This window comes from Leptosomus discolor, chromosome 1 (genome assembly GCF_034619465.1).
Source record: "Leptosomus discolor isolate bLepDis1 chromosome 1, bLepDis1.hap2, whole genome shotgun sequence".
NCBI lineage: Eukaryota > Metazoa > Chordata > Aves > Leptosomiformes > Leptosomidae > Leptosomus > Leptosomus discolor.
In genome coordinates this window covers 110,743,141-110,766,675 of record NC_141391.1, presented here as the reverse complement: position 1 = coordinate 110,766,675, position 23,535 = coordinate 110,743,141, and the positions used below count along the sequence as shown (strand labels likewise).

The 23,535-nt window shown below is 40.2% G+C and overlaps 1 protein-coding gene across 1 annotated transcript in view; it reads right to left on the bottom strand.

Moving 5' to 3' along the window:
- Nucleotides 1-23,180, bottom strand: part of SAMSN1 (SAM domain, SH3 domain and nuclear localization signals 1) — a 34,022-nt gene extending 10,842 nt beyond the window's left edge. The window contains exons 1-5 of the mRNA XM_009961802.2: nucleotides 23,124-23,180; nucleotides 5,152-5,223; nucleotides 4,424-4,579; nucleotides 2,258-2,378; nucleotides 692-843 (exon numbers count right to left, since the gene is read on the bottom strand). Coding sequence (XP_009960104.1) covers nucleotides 692-843; nucleotides 2,258-2,378; nucleotides 4,424-4,579; nucleotides 5,152-5,223; nucleotides 23,124-23,180 — 558 coding nt within the window. The remainder of the gene's footprint in view (nucleotides 1-691; nucleotides 844-2,257; nucleotides 2,379-4,423; nucleotides 4,580-5,151; nucleotides 5,224-23,123) is intronic.
- Between the last annotated feature and the right edge of the window lie 355 nt (nucleotides 23,181-23,535).

Genomic DNA, 23,535 nt, shown 5'->3' with positions numbered 1-23,535 from the left:
AGATGAGGATTTTCACAAAAAAAAGGAGAGGCTGTGAAGTGTGAATATATTCTCGATATGAAGGTATTTACAAAGAAGGAAAAGAAATTACAGACATGAGTAGTCTGAAGAATGATGATATTGAATGTATCTGTGCATGAAGGGAGAAGAAAAGGGCTGGTCTCTTTTAGAGATGTTTCAACTGGGCCCGTGTCTGGAGCTCCTTTTTCTCACTCACACAGCCTGGGCACACCGTCCATGTCATCAGGACCAGAGTTCAAATCTATGCTTAAAGAAAAACTTAATGGAAAGGCGAACTGTTTTCATTAAAGACAATGGGTGCCACTAAGCTTTTGATATATCCTAGTTGTGATGAAAAAGTTGGGGATGCAACTTCACATCCCAAGAGACTCAAGTTTTTTTTAGTCCAGATCTAGTGTGCTGGAAGCAACATGTACTTTTCTCTGAGGAAAGGTGTGGTATCCAGATAGATACCACAATGAGGTACCTACCTGGAGTCTATGCCTTAAAAAGCCTTTAACAGCAGTTTGCTTTGCAGCATTGTCTAAACTAAGTCCTTATAGAAGCATTGCAAAACTGGATTGGTCTTGCTTAACAGTTAAAAATACATCAGTAAACATATTCTTCACATGTAAGAAATGCCCCCCTGGCATTTTTACTGGAAAATAATAAATCCTGGTGGTCATCTTACCTTGATTTTCAGAGAATCGGTGTCATAAGGACTTGGTGTGAAGTCAGTGTGAACTTTGGCTCGACCACAGAAGGGCCCACTGTAAGGGACTTCGTCATCAAACCGGAGGCTGTCCCTGTTGCTCGTTCCATCTGAGCAGCTGGTCACCCCACCTTAAAGAGAATCAAGTTGAGAGATTTCCTGCATCAAATGCCCAGACATGCAATTCTGCAGAGCAGCTGAGAGGAAAGTATTCAAAAGCACAGAATTAGAGAAAGAGTGTACTCTGTATGGTTTTGACACATTCCAGGAAATATACGTTCAATAAAAAGCACACTTCAAGAAACCGAAGAAAACAGGTAGGAGATCTTTCATTAATATCTTCCCTACAATAGCCTTTTTCTGGTGATGATACTAATAGACCACGCATTTTACTTACAGACTTTTTGAAATATTACCTCTGCAGATTAATAAAATGTACTCTAAAAGTGCAATTTAGTGAATTAAATCTGCTGAACTTCTCCTGTTTATTCAGAGAAATGAAAACAAGTACTGTAGAAGTTATTTTATTTCATTACAGAGCTAGCTGAAACATCAAAGGAACCTGCATTGCAGAGGGAAATTTTAATCTTATCAACATTTCTGCCTGTCATTTTATCCAAGTTGAGCAATAAAGTATCAGCAGAGTAATTCAAGCAAATTTGAGCAAGCTCTGCAATATCCCATCCAAATATGTTTTTAGATAAGAGCAGCCGTGTGTTGGAAGTAAACTCCCGTATACAATTTTCACAAATCACATCATAGAAAATGATCATAAAAATGGTTTTGTTTGAGGTGATTGCTTAAGTGCACAGCTCCATCTCAGGGCCAGATTAACTACTAAGTGCAAATGCTCTGGACTGCAGCTCTAGTCCCCACTTAGGGTTCACGAGATGCCTGCAGTGATGGCACACCAACGTCGTCATGGACAGCTGTGGCCTGCTGCCCAGCGAATGTCCACAGCAGAGGAACTGGTAGAGAAGGGGAGGCAAACTCCACTTCTCATCAGAGATTCATCTGCCCTCTGACTGAGACTACCTGTTGGGGGAGGGTTTTCTGTGGGTTTGTGGAGAAGCAGACTGTCTCGCTGCATCGTGACCTGAAGCCGCCAGGTCAGGCCCCCATCACCCATCATCTCAGAGAGACCTCTCACTTTATCTGCCTCACATCTGCAGGGTGAAGCATGAACTCACAGCCACTACCCCCAGAGATGATGCTTGTGTGGCTGCACCCAGTGATTGCAACCCTATGGGTGCCAGCAGCATAGCAGTGATGATAACTCCGAAAAACATCTATAGCATATATACCAGCAACATTCCCTATAATCCATTTTATTTTTTACTTTAGTAAATATTCCACTCTTAAAAACACTCAGCTCATTTCTGGAGAGACTTATATCTAGTCTAGCTGCCACCCATTTAATCAAATTACACTTTTGTCTGCCAGCTTGAAGAGCTCTCTACTATTACCAGCTCTGATACCTCAGTCTCAAACAATAGCACTATTGATCCAGTGACTGAGTAAGAAGTATGGATATCTTGTACTTACTAGATGAGCTTTGGCCACTGTTCAGACTATAGAGACTTTCCATAGAGTCACTGGCTTTTAGAGAGACCTTCTCAGTGTGTGTTCCACCACCAGGATCACTGTCATCTTTTCCTTCTTCATTCTTTAACACAAAAATCAGATGTTAACCACCAAGAGATGTATTTTAGACAAGCATTTGTTTTTTTTCTTTTAAATCATCATTGGAGATTAACTCATCATTACACTTTATTGAGAACCACTCTAAGAGAGAAAGCATTTTAGAAGTTGATGCCTGATACTAAGGATGCCCAGCACCACACCTGGCACCTAATGATCTTGGAGAAATCCCCTATCTCTTCTCTGCCTCACTCACTTGATTCCACTCGTGCTGAAGCAGCTAAACTAATTCTCCATCTCAGAAGACTGCGATATACTACAGCAGCAATAAAGGCTTGTAATGGAAATTCAAAGGTAGCTAGATAAGGTGTTTCTTTCCAGTTATCTCAGAGGAGGAAATACAAAGTTTAATTCTGAAAGCAGACGGTGAAGTGCTAGCTGATACAGCTGTGTTTTTCATTGAACTTCTGAAAATCATGGGTGCTTGGCAGCAGGCTAGCACCCAAGCCAGGGCGTTCTGGAGACAGCTTGAACACATGTACAGCATTGGTGTGTTCTAGCACCATGCTCACCACATTGCCCAGCCTACACACTGGCCTCAAAATCCAGTGCATTTCAGAATTGACAGGTGCATGTTTCTCTCACAAAATCTAATGGTATATGAAATTGTCCCCTTGAGTATATAACATTAAATCACACCTCAGGAATCAAAGCCTGTTCAAACCAGTGAGATCCATATCTCAATCACAGGTAAGTTAGGGATGATGTAACAACTAAATGAAATAATGAAGAGATTTCAAAGGAATTTCCTCAGCAATTTCATCACGTTGTCAATGTGTGTGACATTCTGATGCAACTGAAACATCCTGCAGTACTTAGGATGTTACGATATGTTTGGGGAAATATTAATTATTCCTCAGTTGGCTGATGAAGTCAAGCAAAGATGATAGTGCGTGTATGAAGTAAAGACCCAAACAGGTACATATAAAGCATAGCATTGAAATGAAAGACTACACTGGTTTTTGACAAGGACAGTGCTGGGTACACCAGTCAGCAGCATAACCCATAGATTAATCAGTGGGCCGGTATTGATTGTCATCATCTCCTGCAGGAATGAAGATTATGCTACATGTGTGTCCAACCAGATAAGTCATTGAATTTCTGTCATGTGAATCGTTGCTGTAAATGTGCAGAAGGTAAATGCTGAAATTCTGATTTTTCTTTCTTATAATATAAAAATAATGGATTGCAGCCTCTCAGATTTTAGCAAAAAATGCAAACTAATGAAATAAGACTCCTTGTCTTTGACCTCCAAAACCTGTCTAAAGGTATCCTGTGAAACATTATTTTCTACTTGTGAAGTTTTTATTTTCCCTACTTATTTGATATTGACACGTGTGAGATAGGATGCAGACTAGCTGGATTTTTTAGGATCATTAAGTATGACAAGTCCCTTTTCCGTAAGGTTTTTAAAATTTGCAACTGACTGACACAATATATTGAGAAAATGGGGTTTGCAGTACGTGAAACATTATATGGTTTTTATGTTTAATAAGGATACGTTCACTAAGATTAGATAAGGTAAAAGCAGGTAAGGCATATGAGTTGTCATGCTCTAGGATGCTGGATGACCTCTACAGAATGGACTTTGGAAATGATTTTTGTATTGAAAGATAAATTCTTCTAATGAAGCATTTTGTACAGGTTGAATACCAGGCTGCCAATGGGGTTCATCCAATACTCCTTTGTGTCCACACCAGGAGATTTTTTTTGTGGTGCTTATACAAATGGTCCTTGATGACAAAGTAAAACTCAGTGATGTAAAACTCCTGCATCTATCTTGGGCCCTTACTGTGTGGTGGTTTCATTGTATATGTGCATGTGTGTGTACATTAACATACACATGAAAGAAAAGTACATACTAAAAGCTGTTTTAATTCAGTATGTGCTACCCTGTTGTTATGGATTGTCATAACTGATGACAACTGAAAAATGAACAGGAAAAATGCACATAACATTTTTACTTCATGTGTATTATCATCAAACACAAGATTCTTAAGCTGTATTTACCATCTCCTCAGAGAGTGCCTTGATGTACTTTTTACCCATCTTTTTCTTCATGGTAAGGGAAATGGCTCTCATCTTCTTACCCAAACTTCCTCCATTATTTGCTGCTTTAGTTTGTACTGCATCTCCAACATCACTGATAGTCTCCAACTCAGATATCTGATTTGAAATAAAAAAGTAAGCAACAATTCACCATGAAAATGGAATTCAGTGTAGTGGAATAGGAATTACAGAAAAATATTAAGGACACCAATGCAGTTAGGATGAAAAAAGTCAGTCATAGCAATTTTCCTGGGGAATTGTGTACCTAAACATCTTTGCAGCACACCACTGTATGCGTGAATGACAGAAAGAAAATATATTTTATGCTAGAAAATATTGTTTCCCATTGTTTATTGTCCTTAATCCAAACAAGAATTGCGGGTATTTATGCAGGTTCTTAAAAATAACACATCTGTGGGTTGCCTACATGTGCCGGTTACTTTGTGCATGTACCAACCTGAAATGCACATTTTCTCTTTGAAAAATTGTTTCTAATCTTCCCATCAAAGTACCAAAGTTGAGGTGTGATTCTCTTGTTCATTTTGGCAAGGGCTCACTCACCCAGACAGATGCAGGTAAGCTAGCAAAGTTCTCACCAGCGTAAAATTCACACAATAGTTTCCCAATGTTTTTGCATAACTGTTGTGGGAAAGTGAACTGAAGAAAGTAAAACTCTGTGTTATACAGACCTCAGCTGAATCATCTGTCTTTGATATTGAGTGATGCCTGAAACGGTCAAAGGTTCCAAAGCTGCTTGTGCGCTGTAAAAAAAGAGAAGACAAACCTTGACTCATTGCTGGTGTTTTGTTCCGTTATTAAGACTTAAATACAACTGTCAAGTCACCTGTTTGTGTTTAAAAAATCCTCCCAGATCATTGGACCATGAACTGCTACATCCAGCTAGAAACAAACTAGGAGGTGACTACAGGGAAAAAAAATTGTGACTGTACAGCCAGATGCAGAAAAATGAATGAGAACCAATACTGCTTCAAATGCTAACTAGATCATGGATATGATTGAGTTCTTCTACATCAGTTTCACATTAATTATACACAGATGTCTAGGAGTTACTTCTAGGTAAGATTGCTGTCTGTGAGTTCAGAAAAAAAAGGCATTTCCATGAATATTATACGAGCTATGGAGTTGGTTACGGTGGTGTAAACTGTGGCATTTTATACTGATTGCTTTTGCAGCTGGAGAGACTGTTTATGATTATTTACCAACAGGAATCACTATGGACTGCCGAGGATTATGAATACTTTTTTCCAGAAATGCATGTGTTGTGGATGGAGTAAGTTACAGAATAATCAGGCAGGCCTGGTGTTTTTCTTCTCAGTCCCCCAGTTTGAAGATCTGATTTTTAAACATACACAGGTATAATTGTTCCCTGTGCCACAGCACATAAGAAAGGCTGCACCACTGCATTAAGAGAGTGTGAATGGACTGCTTTTACTTACTTCTACTTATCACCCTTTCTATGTGTGTGGATAATTGACATGGTAAGGAGGGAAGTGGCACAGCAGCTTTCTGTGAGAGGCGTCACAGAAATGCCTGCCAGACATGCCCAGGTAAAATTGGCTGACACTGCACTACCCATGCTGGCATACTGCATGAAATTGGCCTTGATGACAAGTCAGATGTGTGTCCCTAATAACAGCCAGAATTTGGACATTTATCAGCTCTACAGTGTACTTGAGAACTTGTTTTTATATCTTCACCAATACTTAAGGCTAAATCCAGAATGGCTCCTTTTTTTAAAGTTCTTTACTCTTCCATACTAGATGAAAGTTTTTAAATGCAGTATCAGATTTCTTGAAGCAGGGTTTACTATTATGTACTATGCAATATCATCTCAGTATCTTTCTGAGTCTTCAAAATCCCCTCTGGAGGGAAAAAACACGTAAGTGATTTCAGACTACCTGGTTGCAGGTTTTCCTGTATTTATTCATCCATTTTCCTTGCCCACGTGATTTCAGCCAAACTGGTTCCTTGCTCCATTGCTTTCTTCCTCCCAAGCCACACAAGCTGTCTTTTCAACTCCCCCTAGGTTTCCAAAGCACTCATAATGCCCCCTTCCCCTGGCATCTCTAGCTACCTCCTTTTACTCTCCACTCGGGAGTGCCACAAGCCTCAAAAGGACCTGCAAGCTCCTGGCTCTGCTCTACCATACAGCTTTCCAAACTTCTCTGCCAGGTAGGAGTTTTCACAAAGTAGCCTCAGAGGCAACTGAGGTAGATCATGCTTTGGGCAACAAAAGAGGAGGAGAAAAGGACTGGTTTAATAGCCAGTCTCATTGCCTGCCTTCGTGTTGCAAACATGCTTAATGCCAGCATGAACCTGCTTCCAGAGAAGCTAAGGAGAAATCTCTCGGTGATGGCAAAAGCAGCAGAACACAGCCCTTGCTGCGCCTGCCCTCTGGTTCCCTACCTGGGCCGCAGGGTGAATAACGCTGCGGGAGTTAATCTGGAAAGCTGGAAAACTGAAGACATGTTTGAGCCAAGACCCAAGTACTGATTTCAGCTGCTGGCAAGTTTCTGAGTGCTGGTAGGGCCCCGTTCCTGTTCTCCCACAGCTACCAAGATGCTGTTTGCTGCTCTGTCTCCTTACACTCGCCTTTCCTGGCAGCAATTAGTCCTCTGCGGGACTCATCAGTAACAGTGTCGGGCTCCTGATGCCACACAGGGTGGTGAGGTGGCATTCAGGCTTCGCAAACGTGATCTTAAAGAAGGAGTTCATCAAAATGATACCAGCTATGTGAGTACACACATACCTCCCCTGGGTGTTTCCATCCAGGAAGGACCCCATCTTGTTCTGTCCTTGCTCATAAATCACAAGGTTACTATCCATATTAGCTCCTTTATCTCTTACATGCAGTCACTTTTAAACTAAAAATACTTTGCAGAGGAAAAAAAGATATGACAAAGAAAAGCTACAGGAAACCGTTGTGAAAAAGTTTCCATTTGAAAAGAAGAAAATCAGCATCTCCTGGAACACAACTGAAAATAAAAGCTCCTTGCTGTTTCGTTTCCCTGTTTTCCCACACTTATTTATTAACCAGTTCTGCCCTCCACCGCCCCAGCAAAAAAAAAAAAAAAAAAAAAAAAAAAGGGAGACATAGCAATGGGAGAGACCTGAGCGCAGCCAGATGGAAGAGAAAAGTGTACCCACATTTGAGGGCCATGTTCTAAGCACTGCAGCTTAAGAGAAAAAGAAATAACATTTTTTTCCACTACATTTCTGGGCACATCTAACCTGAAAAATATTTCCAGCCAAAGGTTATTTGAAGCAGCTGACCCAGATTTGTGAATATTTTTGAACAAGTAAAATGACATTTACTATTCACTGAGGGGGAAAAAAAAAAAAAAAATCACAAAGCTCTCCTCATAATTGATTGTAATCTCTCAGAAAATCTCTGTTGGCTAAACAGTGGTTTGTTTGTTTGTTTTTACCTTGTGAAATTGAAAAGGACAACTTGGATTGTACGCTTTAATTTTATCTAAAATTCCCATAAAGAACTTTGCTATTAAGTAGATGAACAATATCCTGTGACAAGGGGTTAGCTCAATAGTATGATATAAAAACACAGCCCCAAGGATTATGGTTCTATTAGATGGGATTAACACCTTTCACTGGCTTGTCAACCCAGCCAAATGTGCCCTGCAGCATGGAGCGGGAGGGATAGAAAGAGGGAGGCTGGGATTCACAGCAATCTTGGGGAAGTATGAAATAGTCTCGCACAGCGATCTCTAAACATACACTGACCTTTCTGTTGCATTCAATCACTTCAAGATGTCTAGTAGGAATAACTGTATATTAAAGTGCAGATGTGCTGCAAATACTATAAAAGGAACAAGAGGAAAACCAATGTTTGTTGTTGGTCTTACCTATAAACAACTTGGGCACAGGGAAATCAGTTATTCTTTTTCGACCCTTGAAACAACCTTATATCCTACAGAAGCCTTGGGCTATTTTGTAGTGTACTTCAATGTTGCTTCATCTCTATTAAATATTAATAAGGGTTACAGGATGATTTCCACTATTCTAGATAATGGTCTTGTTGCACTGGAGAGCTCTAAATAGGGCTGCTTCAGCAATTCTCTATACTAACTTTTTCCATTAAGTAATCAATAACTACCACCTTTTAAAAATGTATTCAACCCCATTATACTGATAACGAAAAGCAGATTTAGGAGCTCTGGGCTGCAAGGGGAACAGGAGTATTACTTTCAGTAGTGTCAGTCACTGCATTAGTGTCAGGGAACACCTACTTTGTGAAGATACAGACAGGACTTATTTCCAGGAGAAGGGAAGCTTTTAAAGTAAATGCAAAGCTACTAGGAGAAAATATGCTATTGACTTTTGATACCAGGATTCAGCATCCTATAAAGTTAAGTGATTTTTCTGGATGGATTCACGCAAAAACTACCAGTGGATATGTTAAGCAAATATGAATTCACTCAGTAAAATCTAATGGGGGCATGAGCAAGGGAGAAACACTTTTATTTTCCCATGCAAGGACCGATCAAACAATTTCTGCAAAACAATGCATTAACTTTCATCCCTTCTCCTTTGGTATACCAAATTAACATAATAGAAAATATCAAAGATATTTTTAAATCCTTCTTCCGTCTTTTCCTATATCTTCAATTCCCTGAAATCCAGGAACTTTAAATAATCATTTTAAAGGAGTAAGTGCTGTGTAATTGCTGTTTATTTTAATTTGGACAGTGTGCAGTTGGTGATCTGGTTTGTCTGTAAATAGACTATTATTTTCCCCAGAAAATGGTATGGTATACAAATAGAGAAAAAAAACCCAACCAACAACCGAACAAGAAGAGGTTCTGCAATCCATGTCTTTCTGTTATAAAACATCCTTCCCTTGTAGGGTGTAACATCGGAGAAGTCAGTTAGTTCTTATGATAAACTAGTCAGAGCTTCTTCATGTCTAAAGACAACCTTTGAGCCAAAACTGACGGCAGTTATCCTGCTAAATAATCATTATGAGTGATATTAAGCTCCTATTTTCCTTTGTACGATTCACACTACTCAGAGATCTGGTTCCCTGCTGTGAGAAATTCTGGCCCATTATGTTTTGCTTCAAGTCCTATTCAAAACAGCTTTTAAGTCCAGCATGACGCAATGGCTTTGTACTGCCCCTCTCACACAAGTACATCTCTTCAAATTCCTCTGTGCATTTCCATTTTTAGCTTCCATTCATCCTTAGACTACCCAGACCACATAAGCCGTATAGAGGCAAATGCAGTCACCATGAGTAACAAAAAGGGAGCTCAGCATGTTGCCCAATTTCCTTGCCTGCCACAGACACTTGTATTCTTCCCCGTCTGCTTGGAAGAAGCCACAGCAGCTCCCAAGAGGACAGTCTGTGCGTGCTGCTTTGATCAATGGAGATAAGTGGAGCTCAGGATTTGATTCATTTCTTCTATTCTCTGATGCTCCTAGTCCCTTCAGAAGGAGGAGACTACTCTGAGAATGAAATTAAGAGTTAACAAAGTAGGGATGAATATTGCCACTCTGCTATCTTATCTTGTTGCATAGATAATCAAAGAAACATTCTCCTACTTTCCCAGAAGGCGAGACAGCCATTTTTAGCTTTTGGGATGTTCTGTGAAAAACAACAGGAACAACAAAACTCCCCTCACTTCTGTATAAAGATTGAGAATTTGCATACAAGATTCAGTAACTCTCCAAGGAGTAATACAGAAGTTAAAAAAAAGAAGGCATCGTGACCTCCCTACCTCAGGGATTTTTTCCTGTTTACACATTAGTTACACATATAGAACTTCTGACCACTAACCAAGCTATTAATGTAACTTTATAGCCCACACAAAACATGGCCTAAACCTTGTACTTCACCAGTCAAAAGCAATAAAAAAGATACAGCTTGTTCTTGCTAACTCAAATAGGGCAACCTACTGAAACGACATTTTTAACTGGCTTAAAAATGACTCTATAAAAGACTGGTTGTTATCGTGGTTTGGGATTCAGTAACTGCATGGAGGTGGGAAGAGAGGGGAGCAAATCTTTGAACAAAAGTGATACCATGAAGTATCAGAGCAAACACACTAATTTTAATGACAGAAAATGACTGGAAAAGGAAAGCTGTAAAAAATAAGGAGTTAATCATACTTAACACTCCTCCAGGTCAACATACTTTGCTCTTTAAAGTAAGCTGCTCAGTAACACTGAGCAGCTGTTTTATCAGTACTGCTATCTGGTACCAGCCTCAGTCTCTCAAGCCTGAACCAATGCTGACACAAAGCACGTGGTTCCCAATAACCCGGTCCGCACGTCAGAGTTTCCACCAGAAACTTGGTTCTCGAGTGCTTGTGAAGGGCACCTCATGCAAAGCAGACACAGACGCAACTGAGAGCAAGGGGGAAGCTACTTAACTTCATGAAGTTAAATAAGGGTGAGATGGTTTCCAAGATTTGTAAGTCTTCCTCAGGAAGAGGCAAGCCATGTAGGAAGTCTGAGCAAAAAGGCAATTTCAGCTGGCAAAAAAATGTGCTGAGTTGATTAAACAAGTTTGTGAGGAACTAAATAAGGAAGCAATTTAAGAAATTTCTATCTTAACACTAAGAAAGTTTTTTTTGCAACTGAGCGTTGCGAAATGTGCAAGGGGCAGGGGGGAATCTGACTCCTCTTCCTTTAAATGCCCATTGACCCTGAATTTTGAGCACCATTGTTCCTGGCCAGTTCCTGCAGAGCACTCTCAGTTCCCAGTGAGAAAAGTCACTCCAAGTGCTCTGCTGACAGTCTGTCCAATTCTGGGAGTGTGCACACAGGTATTTGCAATAATTATGTAATTAAGACTTTATTATTTATATGACATTTAATTAAAAGTGACTTTCAGTGGCACACAAAACCATGAAAAGAAAATGACTTTAAAAGAAGGTTAAGGATGTGTGACAAACTCCGAGGAGCTATGAAAATGACAGTTAAGGACTTGGCATGATGTGCACTTCTACCTCCCCTCTCTCCTTTTTTTACCCTTCATGTACACATGGGCAGAAACATTGAGGGACAAGCCTGGAAATCTACCCTCCACAGCACTGTGACTGCAGTAAAGGGGAGCACTGTCTGAGTAAAGATGGTTAAACACTGCATAAGCATTGCAGGCTTTGATCTTTAATCTCTTAAATACCAACATCTTTCCTCTCCTGAAACTTTCTCCTCTCTGAACCAGAGGGACTCACAGATGAATTCTCATATTTTAAAAATTAATCACCTTGCTTCAGTTAAAGTCCTTTCCCTGCTTATTTATACAGCATACTTTTATTAGTGTTGTGTGTTATCTAGGTCCTGACCTTGCACGGTTCAGCTGGATTTCTTGTGCAAGAGAAATTACTCACATGCGTGTTTGCAGAATGGGCTTCAAGTGAAGACAAAAATATACATGGCCGAAGACGAGCCGAGAAGCATGCAGCCCCCAAGGGCTCAGTTTTAAAGGGAGCCCCATGCCTGCCCAGCACACACAAGGTGGGGCAGCCAGTGTAATCCCCCTGAGGAGGTGGGAATGCGACTACCATGAGTGGTCCCACACCAGAGCAGAAGCAGCGATGAGGAGCCTACCGCCTCATCACGCTGTACATAGGCCGCACGCAGAATAGCTTGGGGAGATGCAGCATGTCCGAGGGCTTTGCTGTTCCTTTCGGTAAGCCTGAGAAGCGGCCACAGCTGCTGGCTGCAGCACGCTCACCTGCCCAGCCTGGAGCAGAGCAGCAGGGGATAGGCAGAAAATACTCCTGCCTGATGTGACAAACTTTTTGGTCAGTGTCTGTGCGACTCAACCATTGTACCACAGCTGTACAAGATCCTTTACAGCGGTTATTTCAATGGCAGAGAGCTTCCTTGCCTATCTTGCGCTTCGTTCATGCATGACATGGGAGCTGGTCCTGTTCCCAGGGAGTCACCGAGAATGAAAAGCAGCCTCTGCATTCCTTGCTAGGGAGAGGCACATTTTCAGTAAAAGGTATTCCTTAAAATGACCTTCCAGAGGGAAACAAGATTAAAAAATAACCTCTAAGTCGTGGTTAAAGCTGACCATCCCAAAAGGTTGTTTGGTTTTTCTGAAGAGTAAGCAAACTTTAGAAAACCCTTATGCAGGTTTTACTGCCGTCCTGCAGTCTTAGCCTTGACAATAGGTAATGACCAACAATAAGCTAATTCTAAGAAACTTGGGGGAAGGAGGGAGAAAGAGTTTTTATTACTTTTAAATGAGTATTTGATACATCATGTTGGTTCCTCTGATTAATGTTCACAGCAAACTCAGCCATTGGAGTTGTAATGTTTCTGCAAGCTTCCCTACAGCAAAGCTTAGCCATTAATTCAGTGGCATATGTCAGCTCAGCAGAGCAAGGTCACTCTTCTCTTTCAAGGGGAACCTTTTTAGAAATAATAAAACTGACAGAAAGTTCTTTTTTTCATGCTTTATGTCACCTGAGGTTGAGTGCTGCAGTTAATATCACGGAGCATATAAACATTCCCATATTGAGCAGCCTCCAACACCACTGGGCTCTTGGAATCTCAACATTTTTTGTTGTGGTTTTTTTTTTTTTCTTAAGTAATACAGTGACAGCTTTATGTGGGGCATATATACAGTATGTAATCCTAAATGAGTAAAAAATGAGTAAAAAATGAACAAATCTTTTCTTAGGGTCTTTAGAGGAGAAATTTTGGAAGGCACTAAGGACTGCTGATACTGCAGTATGCATTTAGGATGTTAGTGCTTAAAGAAACAGGTGTAGGATTAAGGACTTTGTCTCCATGGATGCTTGCACCTTTGCCTGAGGAAATCTTAGAATCCTGCTGGTCCACCTTGTTTCCATTTCTGTTATCTGATACGGCAGGCTGGAAATCTGTATAGGCATGCGATGTAAAGAGAACACAAAGATGAGTGATCTATTTACAGAATAATTTTGAACTTGTAAGTATATAAAGATGTGTTAGTCATCTATTATGATAACTAATTGCAACTGGAACTTATTTATCGGGATACAAATATTATGGAGCATGATAAACAAACTAATTAGCTGAAGAATAAGATCCAAACAATAGGCCAGCTTTTCCCCCCTCATTATCTTCCTTCAGACATCCTGACTACACTTGATTAATGAATCCATAGTGAGGTTAGCTGAAATTGCCTTAATGGAGATGCACTACAGTAGAGAAGTGAAATTCAGTGCAGTATCTATCATCAGTCACTGTGAATTTTAGTGTTTCATCATATTTGTATGTCCATTTATTTACATTTTTTACTCTTAGAAAAGAAAACAAAACAAAAGACTGTACTCATTACAGTGGGTTAACTTTTAACTCCTTTAAAATGATGACCAGTGGCATGCACCATTTTTTCCACTTAATGTATCGTCCCTTGTCAGAATGCTGGGTTCCAGTGTTGGCTTATTGCCATCAATGCGCCAAAGTTGTCCTTATTGTCCAATTGAAGAAAACACACATGGCACTTCACAGCCTCACAGGCTTCAAAAAACTAGACATGCTTGCACAACATATGCCTGGGAATCTAAAATATGCTCCTTCAAAATTTGAACTCGTAAAATAAATTCAATAAGCTTTTGCTTTTGGACCAATATGGAAGCTGAAAGGTTTCCAGCTCAGGGTTTCCAGCTCAGGAACTTATGACTCCCTACGGTTTAACACTGCGTAAGAATACTTCTTAGTGCAGAAATTATGATGTGTTAAATTCTGGGGTTTTGTAGCATAAGCTCTATAACTTCAATCCTAGGAAAAAGATCTAGTTGTCTGAAGACAAGATAGCATCTGATTCTGTTCAGGTCACTCTTACACCAGAAAGGAATGAATACAATCAACAGCTCACTGTTGGGTACAGCAAATGGTACTAAACTAGTGTGGGCACATTAATTCCCCTCTCTCCATGCGATTATCTCTGTGGCATGAGATTATTGCGATCACAGCTCAGTGGAAGACTACAGTTTCGTCTCATGAAAAACAAACGTACCAGACATTTGAAGTGTGTTTTCATTCTGACACACAACAAAATTGAGACTAACCTTTTCATTCCTCCCCTGCTCTTGCAACCTCCATGAAAACTACGTGTAGTTGAGAGGCACTCGCCAATGAAATGACGCTACAAGGCACAGTGAGGGCTTTGAGGTGTTATGTGAAGCCCAAATTCGAGGCCATACTCCAAATCCTACTCAAATCCGGCCTTTCATTGCAAAGGGGATTGTGCCAGCTACAAGGTTTTAAGCTTTCATGAACAACTAGGAACAGGTCTGCTCTTTCCATTCCCTCAGATACTAACCAAAATCCCAAACACATAGGTTTCAAATATTTTACAAATATAGACACAATTACCAAGACACATTAATCAAGTGAATATAGCCTTCATTCTAGAAAGAGAAAGAAAATCATGGAAACAGGCCAATAGACAATATCAGAAGAGCCTTGTCATGTACTTGTGAGTAGAGCTGACTGCCTGCTCTACCATTGCCAGTCATTTTATGCACCCTCTACACAGGCTCTGAGCTGCTCATCCATCAATGAACCATGTCCCCTTTCCAGCTCTGTGAAGCAGTTTTTGGATTATCATCTGACCTTAAAAAGGAGGCAGACAAATAGAAGTATAGGAGAAAAACAGAGCAGCTGTGGTGAGTGAAAGCATTTTGTGAGCAGTAAAGCTCAGTATTTACATTGCACAGGTGAAGGCAGCAGAGAGTCAAGCTGCGTGAACTCATTCAGCTGCCTTGGTCACTTTGTCATCTCATCATACATCTGCTTTTGGCTGTGCCATTGCTAAGGGAAGCTGATGTCTTTATCTCACAGCTGCAGGCTGTCAGTGACGAATCTCCATCTCGATCTCAAACAATGGTAAAGGGAAGACATGAAACTGCACCATAGCTTTTCATCTTTTCTGGTTGAACACCACTCTACTGTTTCTCTTCTCCCTGAAGAAGCCATGAGAAACCCTGCAGAAAAACCTAGAACCTAGTACTCAAGTATTCCAGTAGCCCCACATCTCACTTGCCTTTCAACATACCGGAAAGACCAGCACACCTACCACACCTTCTGAATGAGGTCAGCATGACCAAGTAGAGGAACTTATGACTCCCTGCGGTTCTCAAGGAAGTAACCATTCAGCATCCCATGGAAATCAAGGGCAGGAGTGTGAGCTTTCTTGGTCATTCTTGTGAAGATGATAAAAGAGATGAAGACAAAATCATAGAATTATTAAGGCTGGAAAAGACCTCTAAGATCATCAAGTCCAGCTGTCAACACAATGCCACCATGCCCAACCTGAATCATGTCCCAAAGTGCCACATCTACACATTTTTTGAACACCTCCAGAGATAGTGACTCCACCACTTCCCTGGGCAGCCTGTTCCAATGTTTGACCACTCTTTCAGTAAAGAAATTTTTCCTGACGTCCAATGTAAACCTCCCCTGGTGCAAACTGGGGCCATTTCCTCTTGTCCTATCACTGGTGCAAAACATTAGGAGGATTACTAGATCTTTTTCCCAGAGAAACCTTCTTGTCATCCTCAGTGCTAGGTGATGGTCAGAGATGAGAGACCCTTTGCTGTTGACATGCAGCCTACCAGAAAGATGCCAGTAGATCTTACGAGTGGCAGCTAAGCAGCCTGAAGACTGTGTACAGGTGAAGTCGTTATCCAGTTTTCTGTGTATCCATGGCATAAACGAAAGAGGTATGGGGGAAAAAGTGGCAGTATGGTGTACAATAAGTATAGTCAAAGAAGCAGCTTCCCTGAAGCAGTTCCAAATCTCCAGACTTTTCCCTAGTCTGGAATTTCAGTCTCAGGTTTGGAAAGAACAACAACAACAACAGAAGTAATAACACGCTCTTGGGTGCACTTTAAGTGGTATAAGATATGAAAAGCTAGAAAGGTAGGAGCAAGCAGATATACAGGAGAGATTTCACTTGGGGAAAAAAGCAGGTGGTCATTCATCTTTCTGTGGAATATCAACATGTGCACACAGATGCCTTTGTCTGGTATATGAAATAAAGATTTTCATTAGGATTGTTTAAAGGACATATGACTTGCTAAATATTCGGAGCCTATAAAATGTGTAGCCTGGAGCCAAGCAGCAAAATGAAAAACACTATCAAAGTGTATATAACTGTTTCTAAGAACAGAAGTAACTCTGCTATCTCTGTTGCAAGCTTTCAGAAGATAAACATTAAGGGGTATTGTGATTACAGAGGCCCAGAAGACTTCTTATTTTCCTTCTCCGCAGTGGTTATGGCCGGGGGTTTCTGCCCACACATCAAGGGGTTGAGTCTTCTGGCTAAAGTGTTTGTAGTCACCCATAAATTGCTTATACCAGCTGGCCAGTGATGGCTTTATAATGACTTCAGTCTGGATTTACGCTATGACACAGATTACTAGAAGTGTTGAAACCTGCAGAAAACTGTAGGCCACATCCTCTGCTTGTTCTGCCCATAAACATTTACTGGGTTTTTTCCAGCAATGACAGATATCTTGGCCAATGTTCAATTTGGGGTAGTTTGGGTTTCCTAGAAACACAGTATTGAAGTAAGTCACCTGCTCTATAAAGCTAATTAAAAAATTAGAAGGCAACTAATGCTGATTTATATACCTGTAGTTGTACTACAGTATTTATCAGAGTAGTTATAAATATTGTGGTTGATAGTCCAGTTACTAAAAGTGGCTGGAGAAGGTGGTTCAGACATCTTGAAATGCTCTTGCTTACTTAGGAAAATAAATGAACCAAACTGGGTTTGTTACTCTAAGCAAAATTCATATTAATGTGCAAATATTTCCTTCAGGAAATTTGCTCTCACTTATTTTAAAATATTCTGCTATTAAGGACTTAAACCTGCCTAGTGAAGGAAAACCAATACAGGTAAGAAATAAGAAATGACCTGAATTTTGCACAAGGCTGGTCAAAATTTAAAAGGTCCTGTAATCAAGGGAACACACAAAAGAGGCCAGGACTGGACCAGCCCACAGATGCCCATGTTTCCTTTGACACATGAGGTAGTCTAGAGCTGTGTGAGCCCTCAACAAGCCTGTGTGTTGATCTGAGCATTAAAATGTGGACATCCTAATCAGCCTCCTTGCAAGAGGCAGGAGAGAAACAGCTGTTCTTTCCCCACAAAGATCCTGGACCCTTACTTTCTGGTGAGAAAAAGAAATTCTTCAAATTTCAAAGCCTTTCTAGAAGAGATATGCTAACGTATATGCTAAGACACAAACAACTTTCTGAAAATGCTGTTGAAAAAAAAATAGTTGGCTGATGATCAAGAAGTAAGATGATAATATAAATGAAGAAGAAAAAATAACAGAGGTGAGAAAGAAGAGCAGTAATATGATTGTAGAGCCTTCCACTCACACAAGAAAAATAACCCAAGGTTAACTCTAACCTTGTTCTGTTTTTTTATGAAGCCTGAGGGAGACAGGAAACACCTTCTGAAGTGTCACCTGCAATCCCTTTTTTCCCCGTCTACACATGCATGGTTATTACAAGTATCATTTTTTCTTTCTCTGAACCCTCCCTGATAAAAGCCCACAGGTATTTCTGCTATAAACCACATTCTTAAAACTACTTCCCAGATGTTGTCATCCATTTCTGCTTATTTAACAGAGTCCAAATGGATTTTGACAAACAGTCTTTCTTCAAGAAGCAATGCAGTAAAGACCTTTAATGACAGAACTATGTGTCATCTTTGCCTATAAGCATAAATTTGCACAGCGGGCAGTACGGTGAAAACAGCTTATCATCAGCTCATCACCTCTCATCATTGTTAGAATGAAATGCAAATGGAAACGAACATCACTTCAGTCATGGTTGTGAAAATTAGCATCTGTGACATTAGCAGTGGCTCATTTATTATGCACTCAAAATTTCAGGGGGAAAGAAAAGAGTACAAAACTTGCTGTTTTCAGAACTCTACTGGTCTCTACCTTTGAAATAAAATGAAAACCCTTGGCTTTCCCCAGTCGAGGATAAATCCTAGTTAATATTCATTAACACTGAATGAGCAATCTCTTCACTGCAGATCTTGTCCAACAGAAGATCTAATTATGTCTTGAATTATTTTTGGTATTTAGGTTTGCTGTACCTATTTTCTGTTTTCTTTTCTTTGGCACATATTCCCCATTGGAGAGTCACAAGCCGCTGTGTAAGAAAAAAGCAGTACCAAAAAACTTTCTTATAGCATCTCTCTGCACTATAGGCTCCAATCACTTAGGCAAGCTTTAAACTTTACTCAGATGATGAATCCCATTGAAATCAATGGGATCAAAGCTAATTTATTCATTTAAGTGTTATCAGAGTCAGGATCAGGCCTTCTGTGAAGAATATATAAAAAGCGGAAATCCTGGCCTCAAGTCCATGGTAAAAATGTGCATTGATTTCCGTGGAGGCAGGGTTTCATTTAAAGCTTATAAAATAGGAAAAATATTGGTATGAAATAGTACTAGGGAACAAAGTTGTACATTAAAATATTTCCTTCTATTGGATTTACCACTATTTTCTCATAACCCTGAAAATAAATAATAGTTTATTACCTAAGTGAATATTGATTTAATTAGATACTTGGACATATTTTTGCCTAAAGAATGTGCACAGGCATTGACCCTGAATTGTCTTATACACCAGAAGTAAGCTGAGTTTCGAGCACCAAGCGCGTTTGGAAGCAGAATAAGGAAACAAAAATGTCTCAAACCTTTAGCATAAACATATATCAACTGTCATGTAGAATAATGACACAAGACTTCCTTCAGTCAAGCCAGAAAAAACGGCACAAAGTCGTCTTAGCTTCGGCTTGAAGTAAAGCCAAGAATCATCAGGCAGTTCTCAAGTTTGCTGTGTCCATAGGAATTTGAGAAAGAGAGAGAGAAAGGAATAGCCTCTGCGCACCCTGTGAAGTGGGCAGGGCAATGCAGGGATGTTCTACAGATTATTTGCACCTTCCACTGTCATTTGCACCTATGTAAAACAGTGCAAAGTGGAATGCAGAGTAGCTGCAAAATGCTTTAACAGTGTTTTATTTGTATGGTGCCAGGATATGGTGCTGCCTGAAGCATATACGAAAGAGAAGACTAGATCCTGTATAATTTCTTAGAATGTTTTTTTCTTATCATCTTTCTAAATCTGCTTCAGGCCACATTTGTAGTGTCCTAAGGGCCAAAGAGCCTAAAATGCAGGGTGATTTCTTTCATCCTCAACTGTTCTCCTTCTCCTCAGCTCTCTAAGGGGTGGTGGGACAGGCTGTACAAACTCATAGCTGAAACACATCTAAAAAGCAAAAAAATGTAAAAGCAGCCTTCCCTCCACTTACTACAGTACTTCCCCGCTCTGCAAATAAAACTCCAGCAATACTGGAGACACATGTTCTCCCTGCAGTGAGCTGACAGAGTTGAGGCCGACTCCGACCATCAGCATGACCACGAACCTCAGGGCTAGGTGCAAGACCTCGTTTCTTTGACCTCACCTGCCCACACATAACTCTGCAGCTCAGAACAGCTATTCCATATAAACCAAGCCCTGTCTCGTCTGAGAGAAAAGGGGACAGGTGAGGACTGAAAGGAAGCACTGAGAGAGAGCTGCCTCTTGGTGGATTCCCTGATGGAAAGTGCACAGGCTCTGTTGTGATAGAAAGTCATTTAAGGTCCTGGACAGACAGATAGGTTAGATTAAACAGGCTTGAAATAGAAAGCTTAGCCCTTCAGTTGGTTGAGTTTCTTCAATATTAAGCAGGGTATGTTTAAGCCTTAGGACTTTTCTGTTATAGTTCAACTACCTGGGTCTTCAGCTGATGTGCAAGCTATAAATGTACACTGCCATGGCGGTGTGTGCAGCTACAATGATAAACATTGTCAAAGGGTCAGAATCCTTCCAGTATGTCTTTTGTAAACATTTCTCTCACATTTCTCTCCCTATTTTCTCTGGGATGACACCAGGTATAGGGTTTTTTTTTGCCTAGCAATGAAAGTTTATTTATTTAGTTTACAAACAAAGCATACATTAGTTATATGTATATCCCTGCATAAGCAAAAGCTGCCGGATATGCAAAGAAGATATTAGCATGACTGCAGCACTACAGAAATCCTGCTGTATGACAAGACGAACTGGCAATACTATTTCATGGCAATGGACAAGTATCGACTCTTTCATAGCAGGCACTGGGAGTTGTAAGATGCTACTTTTTGTCTAGGCAGCACCGAATGCATCTGCAGAAGTCCCTTAAGCAAGACAGTAATCAGCAAAGTAAATGCATTGCACACAGACAACTGGCATTTTGATACCAAAAATCTATATTAGTTCTGCATTGGTCATTGACCTGCCCACCACTACTAGAGGCTTTATTTAGGGACAGCAAATTGCCTTGAGAAGGGTTTTAATGCCAGCCTTGCATGGTATTGTTTCGTCTTTATCAAAAGCTGTGACTAGGTGCTGATATTCTTCACATCAGAAAGTAACAAAAGCAAAAGGATTAAAAAGAAAATCCTGGTGAAACACTTGAATTAATGCACAGGAGTTCATCCAATTGTGATAAAGACAACTGGTCCCTATGGTAAGATTCAGTTACCTGAAAACATCTTTTTGATGTCCTCTTTGAGGGCATAAGTTAGAACCCTGATTTTCACGTAACACTCCAGACCTTATGGCACTCCCACAGGTCTTGTGTTAGCCCTGTGTGGATGTATTGGAGATGCTGGGACAACTAAGCTGCCTAAAGGCAAGGTGAGGTAGCCTAAGACCTCCACCATGACAACAGCATGCTGCCCTGCGAGTGTGAGGGGGTACCAAATGTTGCCTGTGAAGAGCAGGGGCAGCCAGGCAGTGACCTAGGGTAGTCACTTGTGAAATCCTGTAGCTTCTGTCGGGAGGTAAGGATGTGTGCCCCATGTTACCCAATTCAGTATTAAGCAACTTAAGTATTTGCATTGCTTCCACGGGGCATGTTTCGAAACTTGCTACAACAAGCTAAGATTTCTGTTCCATGAGATGGGGGGCTGTCTGCTCCCATGCCCTTTTTGTGAATAACACATTCGGCAAAAACTTTCTCACCATGGAAAGGTTACACAATTCTGTGCAAAAGCAGGACTGTAGTAGGTGAAATGTTTCAAAGCACACTACTGAGGCAGAGAGACATCCTGAGCCACTTCATCGAGACCTTTCCATTTTTGTAAACATTTACAATAAGACAGAGTCAGCACGGCAAAGTCAGCATGTTTGACACTCAGTCAAGTGGTTAGCCTCTTTTTATCCCTGCTTTGCACATACAGTGAATCAAATCCATGACCATGATGTTTATATATATTTTCGAAAAGCCACAATGCCAGCAATTTAATAGCACGGAGTGCATTCATGAATGAATAACTAACTCTGTAGAAAAAGAATGTTAGGAATGTATTATTCTAGAAGAAGACAGTGATCAAAACTTGCTTTTGGAATTATTTAACAGGAAAGAAAAGCCTATCCACAGAGTCTCTCATGATCATTTCTTGCTTAACCTATAATGTAATTAAATATTAATTATACTTCTGCCCTGTCTTTAAAAAAAAAGCATGATGAGCAAACAGAAGAAAATGCATACCATACCAACCAGTGAAATGCTTAAAAAAAATTCAAAACCATGGGAAAATGGATTCAGAATTGTTTCAGATCCATGGAAACCCAATTAATTTTAATTGTTAATGAGTCAAAGTCTAAAACTGCAAATGCAAAACACAAAAGCCAATGCTGAGTAAAACCAGAAGACATTCCTGCTGAAACAGTATCTGCAATAATATTTAGGACCCAGAAACCATGAAGTGTGGTGTATTCCCAAACAATGAGCAGATGGATCTGTAAACTAGGAGACAATGAGTTACTGAGAGCAGAGATATACTAAAAGGCTTTTCTAACCTCTTATTTAAATTTTCAGCACTGGCAAATTGAAATAAAAATGGATACTGCTATGCTCAGGTCTAGCAGTAGCCATTTCTCTTCAGGCTTACAGTACACTTGCAGAGGTCATTCTGCATCCAGTCCAGGGACTGAAAATAAATTTCTAGCACAGGACACATCCTTATGCATCTTCCAAAACTCTTGCTTTTTTTCTTGTTATTCCAGATGGTGGAAAGTGTCCAGTGTAGCATATTATCAATTTATTCAGAACATTTATTTCAGTCTGAAAAGATGTTAAGTCCCAGGAAAGTGAAGATGAGAAACACTGGTTGCCAAGTACCCTCTCCTCCTTTGGTTATGATGATGCAGAAGCAAATTTATTAACACAAGGAACAAATTTAATAGTTTTTCTAATTCTTCACTGATTCTCTCACTCTTTTGTGGGACATCATCAGTTCATTGTAGATGAAAGGGAGAGAGAGGATTTTTTATGAGCCCCTCTGTTAAAAGACTGATGCAGATCATATAATAATAGACAAAGTCCAGTACCAGGACCCTTTAGCACAGCTGTAGCAGCTTTACAATGTTAATTCCCTGAATTGGATCATTACTTTTATAAGGTGAGTATATACAAATAGATTCCTGAGATTATACCACTGAGGCACTTGCTAGCACATCAGGGAATCCTGAAGCTAGGACTGAAAAGGAAATCCTTCTTTTAAAAATGGTTAAGAATTCATGTTATTATGCACTGACAATAAAAATTGAACATTCTTACCTTTGGCTTTTGACTTTTCTCCTTATCAGACACATTAGATGGTTTTCTCTTCAACATTTTTATTTCAGGTTTATCCAGCTGATGTGCAACTGCTACCAGCTTGTAACCAAACTAAGTACAACGAAGCGTACTGTACAAGCGTACATCAGTTACACAGTTCCTTATTCTATCAGGATGTGACTTCACACCGTTGCTTTGCAGCATGGGTGAGCAAGCTGAAATCTTTGTTTGGGGAAGTAGTGAGGAAGGAGGGGAGGAAGTGACAGGGAAAAGAAAGAGAGAGATGAACTAAAGAGATGAGTTGAAAATGTGGAAAGGGTTCGGAGTGAGAAATGCTTTAAGACATGCTCCTTCTACGTCACCAGCAGGCCTGAGTAAGACCTTGAGCAACCTTAAGAAAATAATTGTCTTT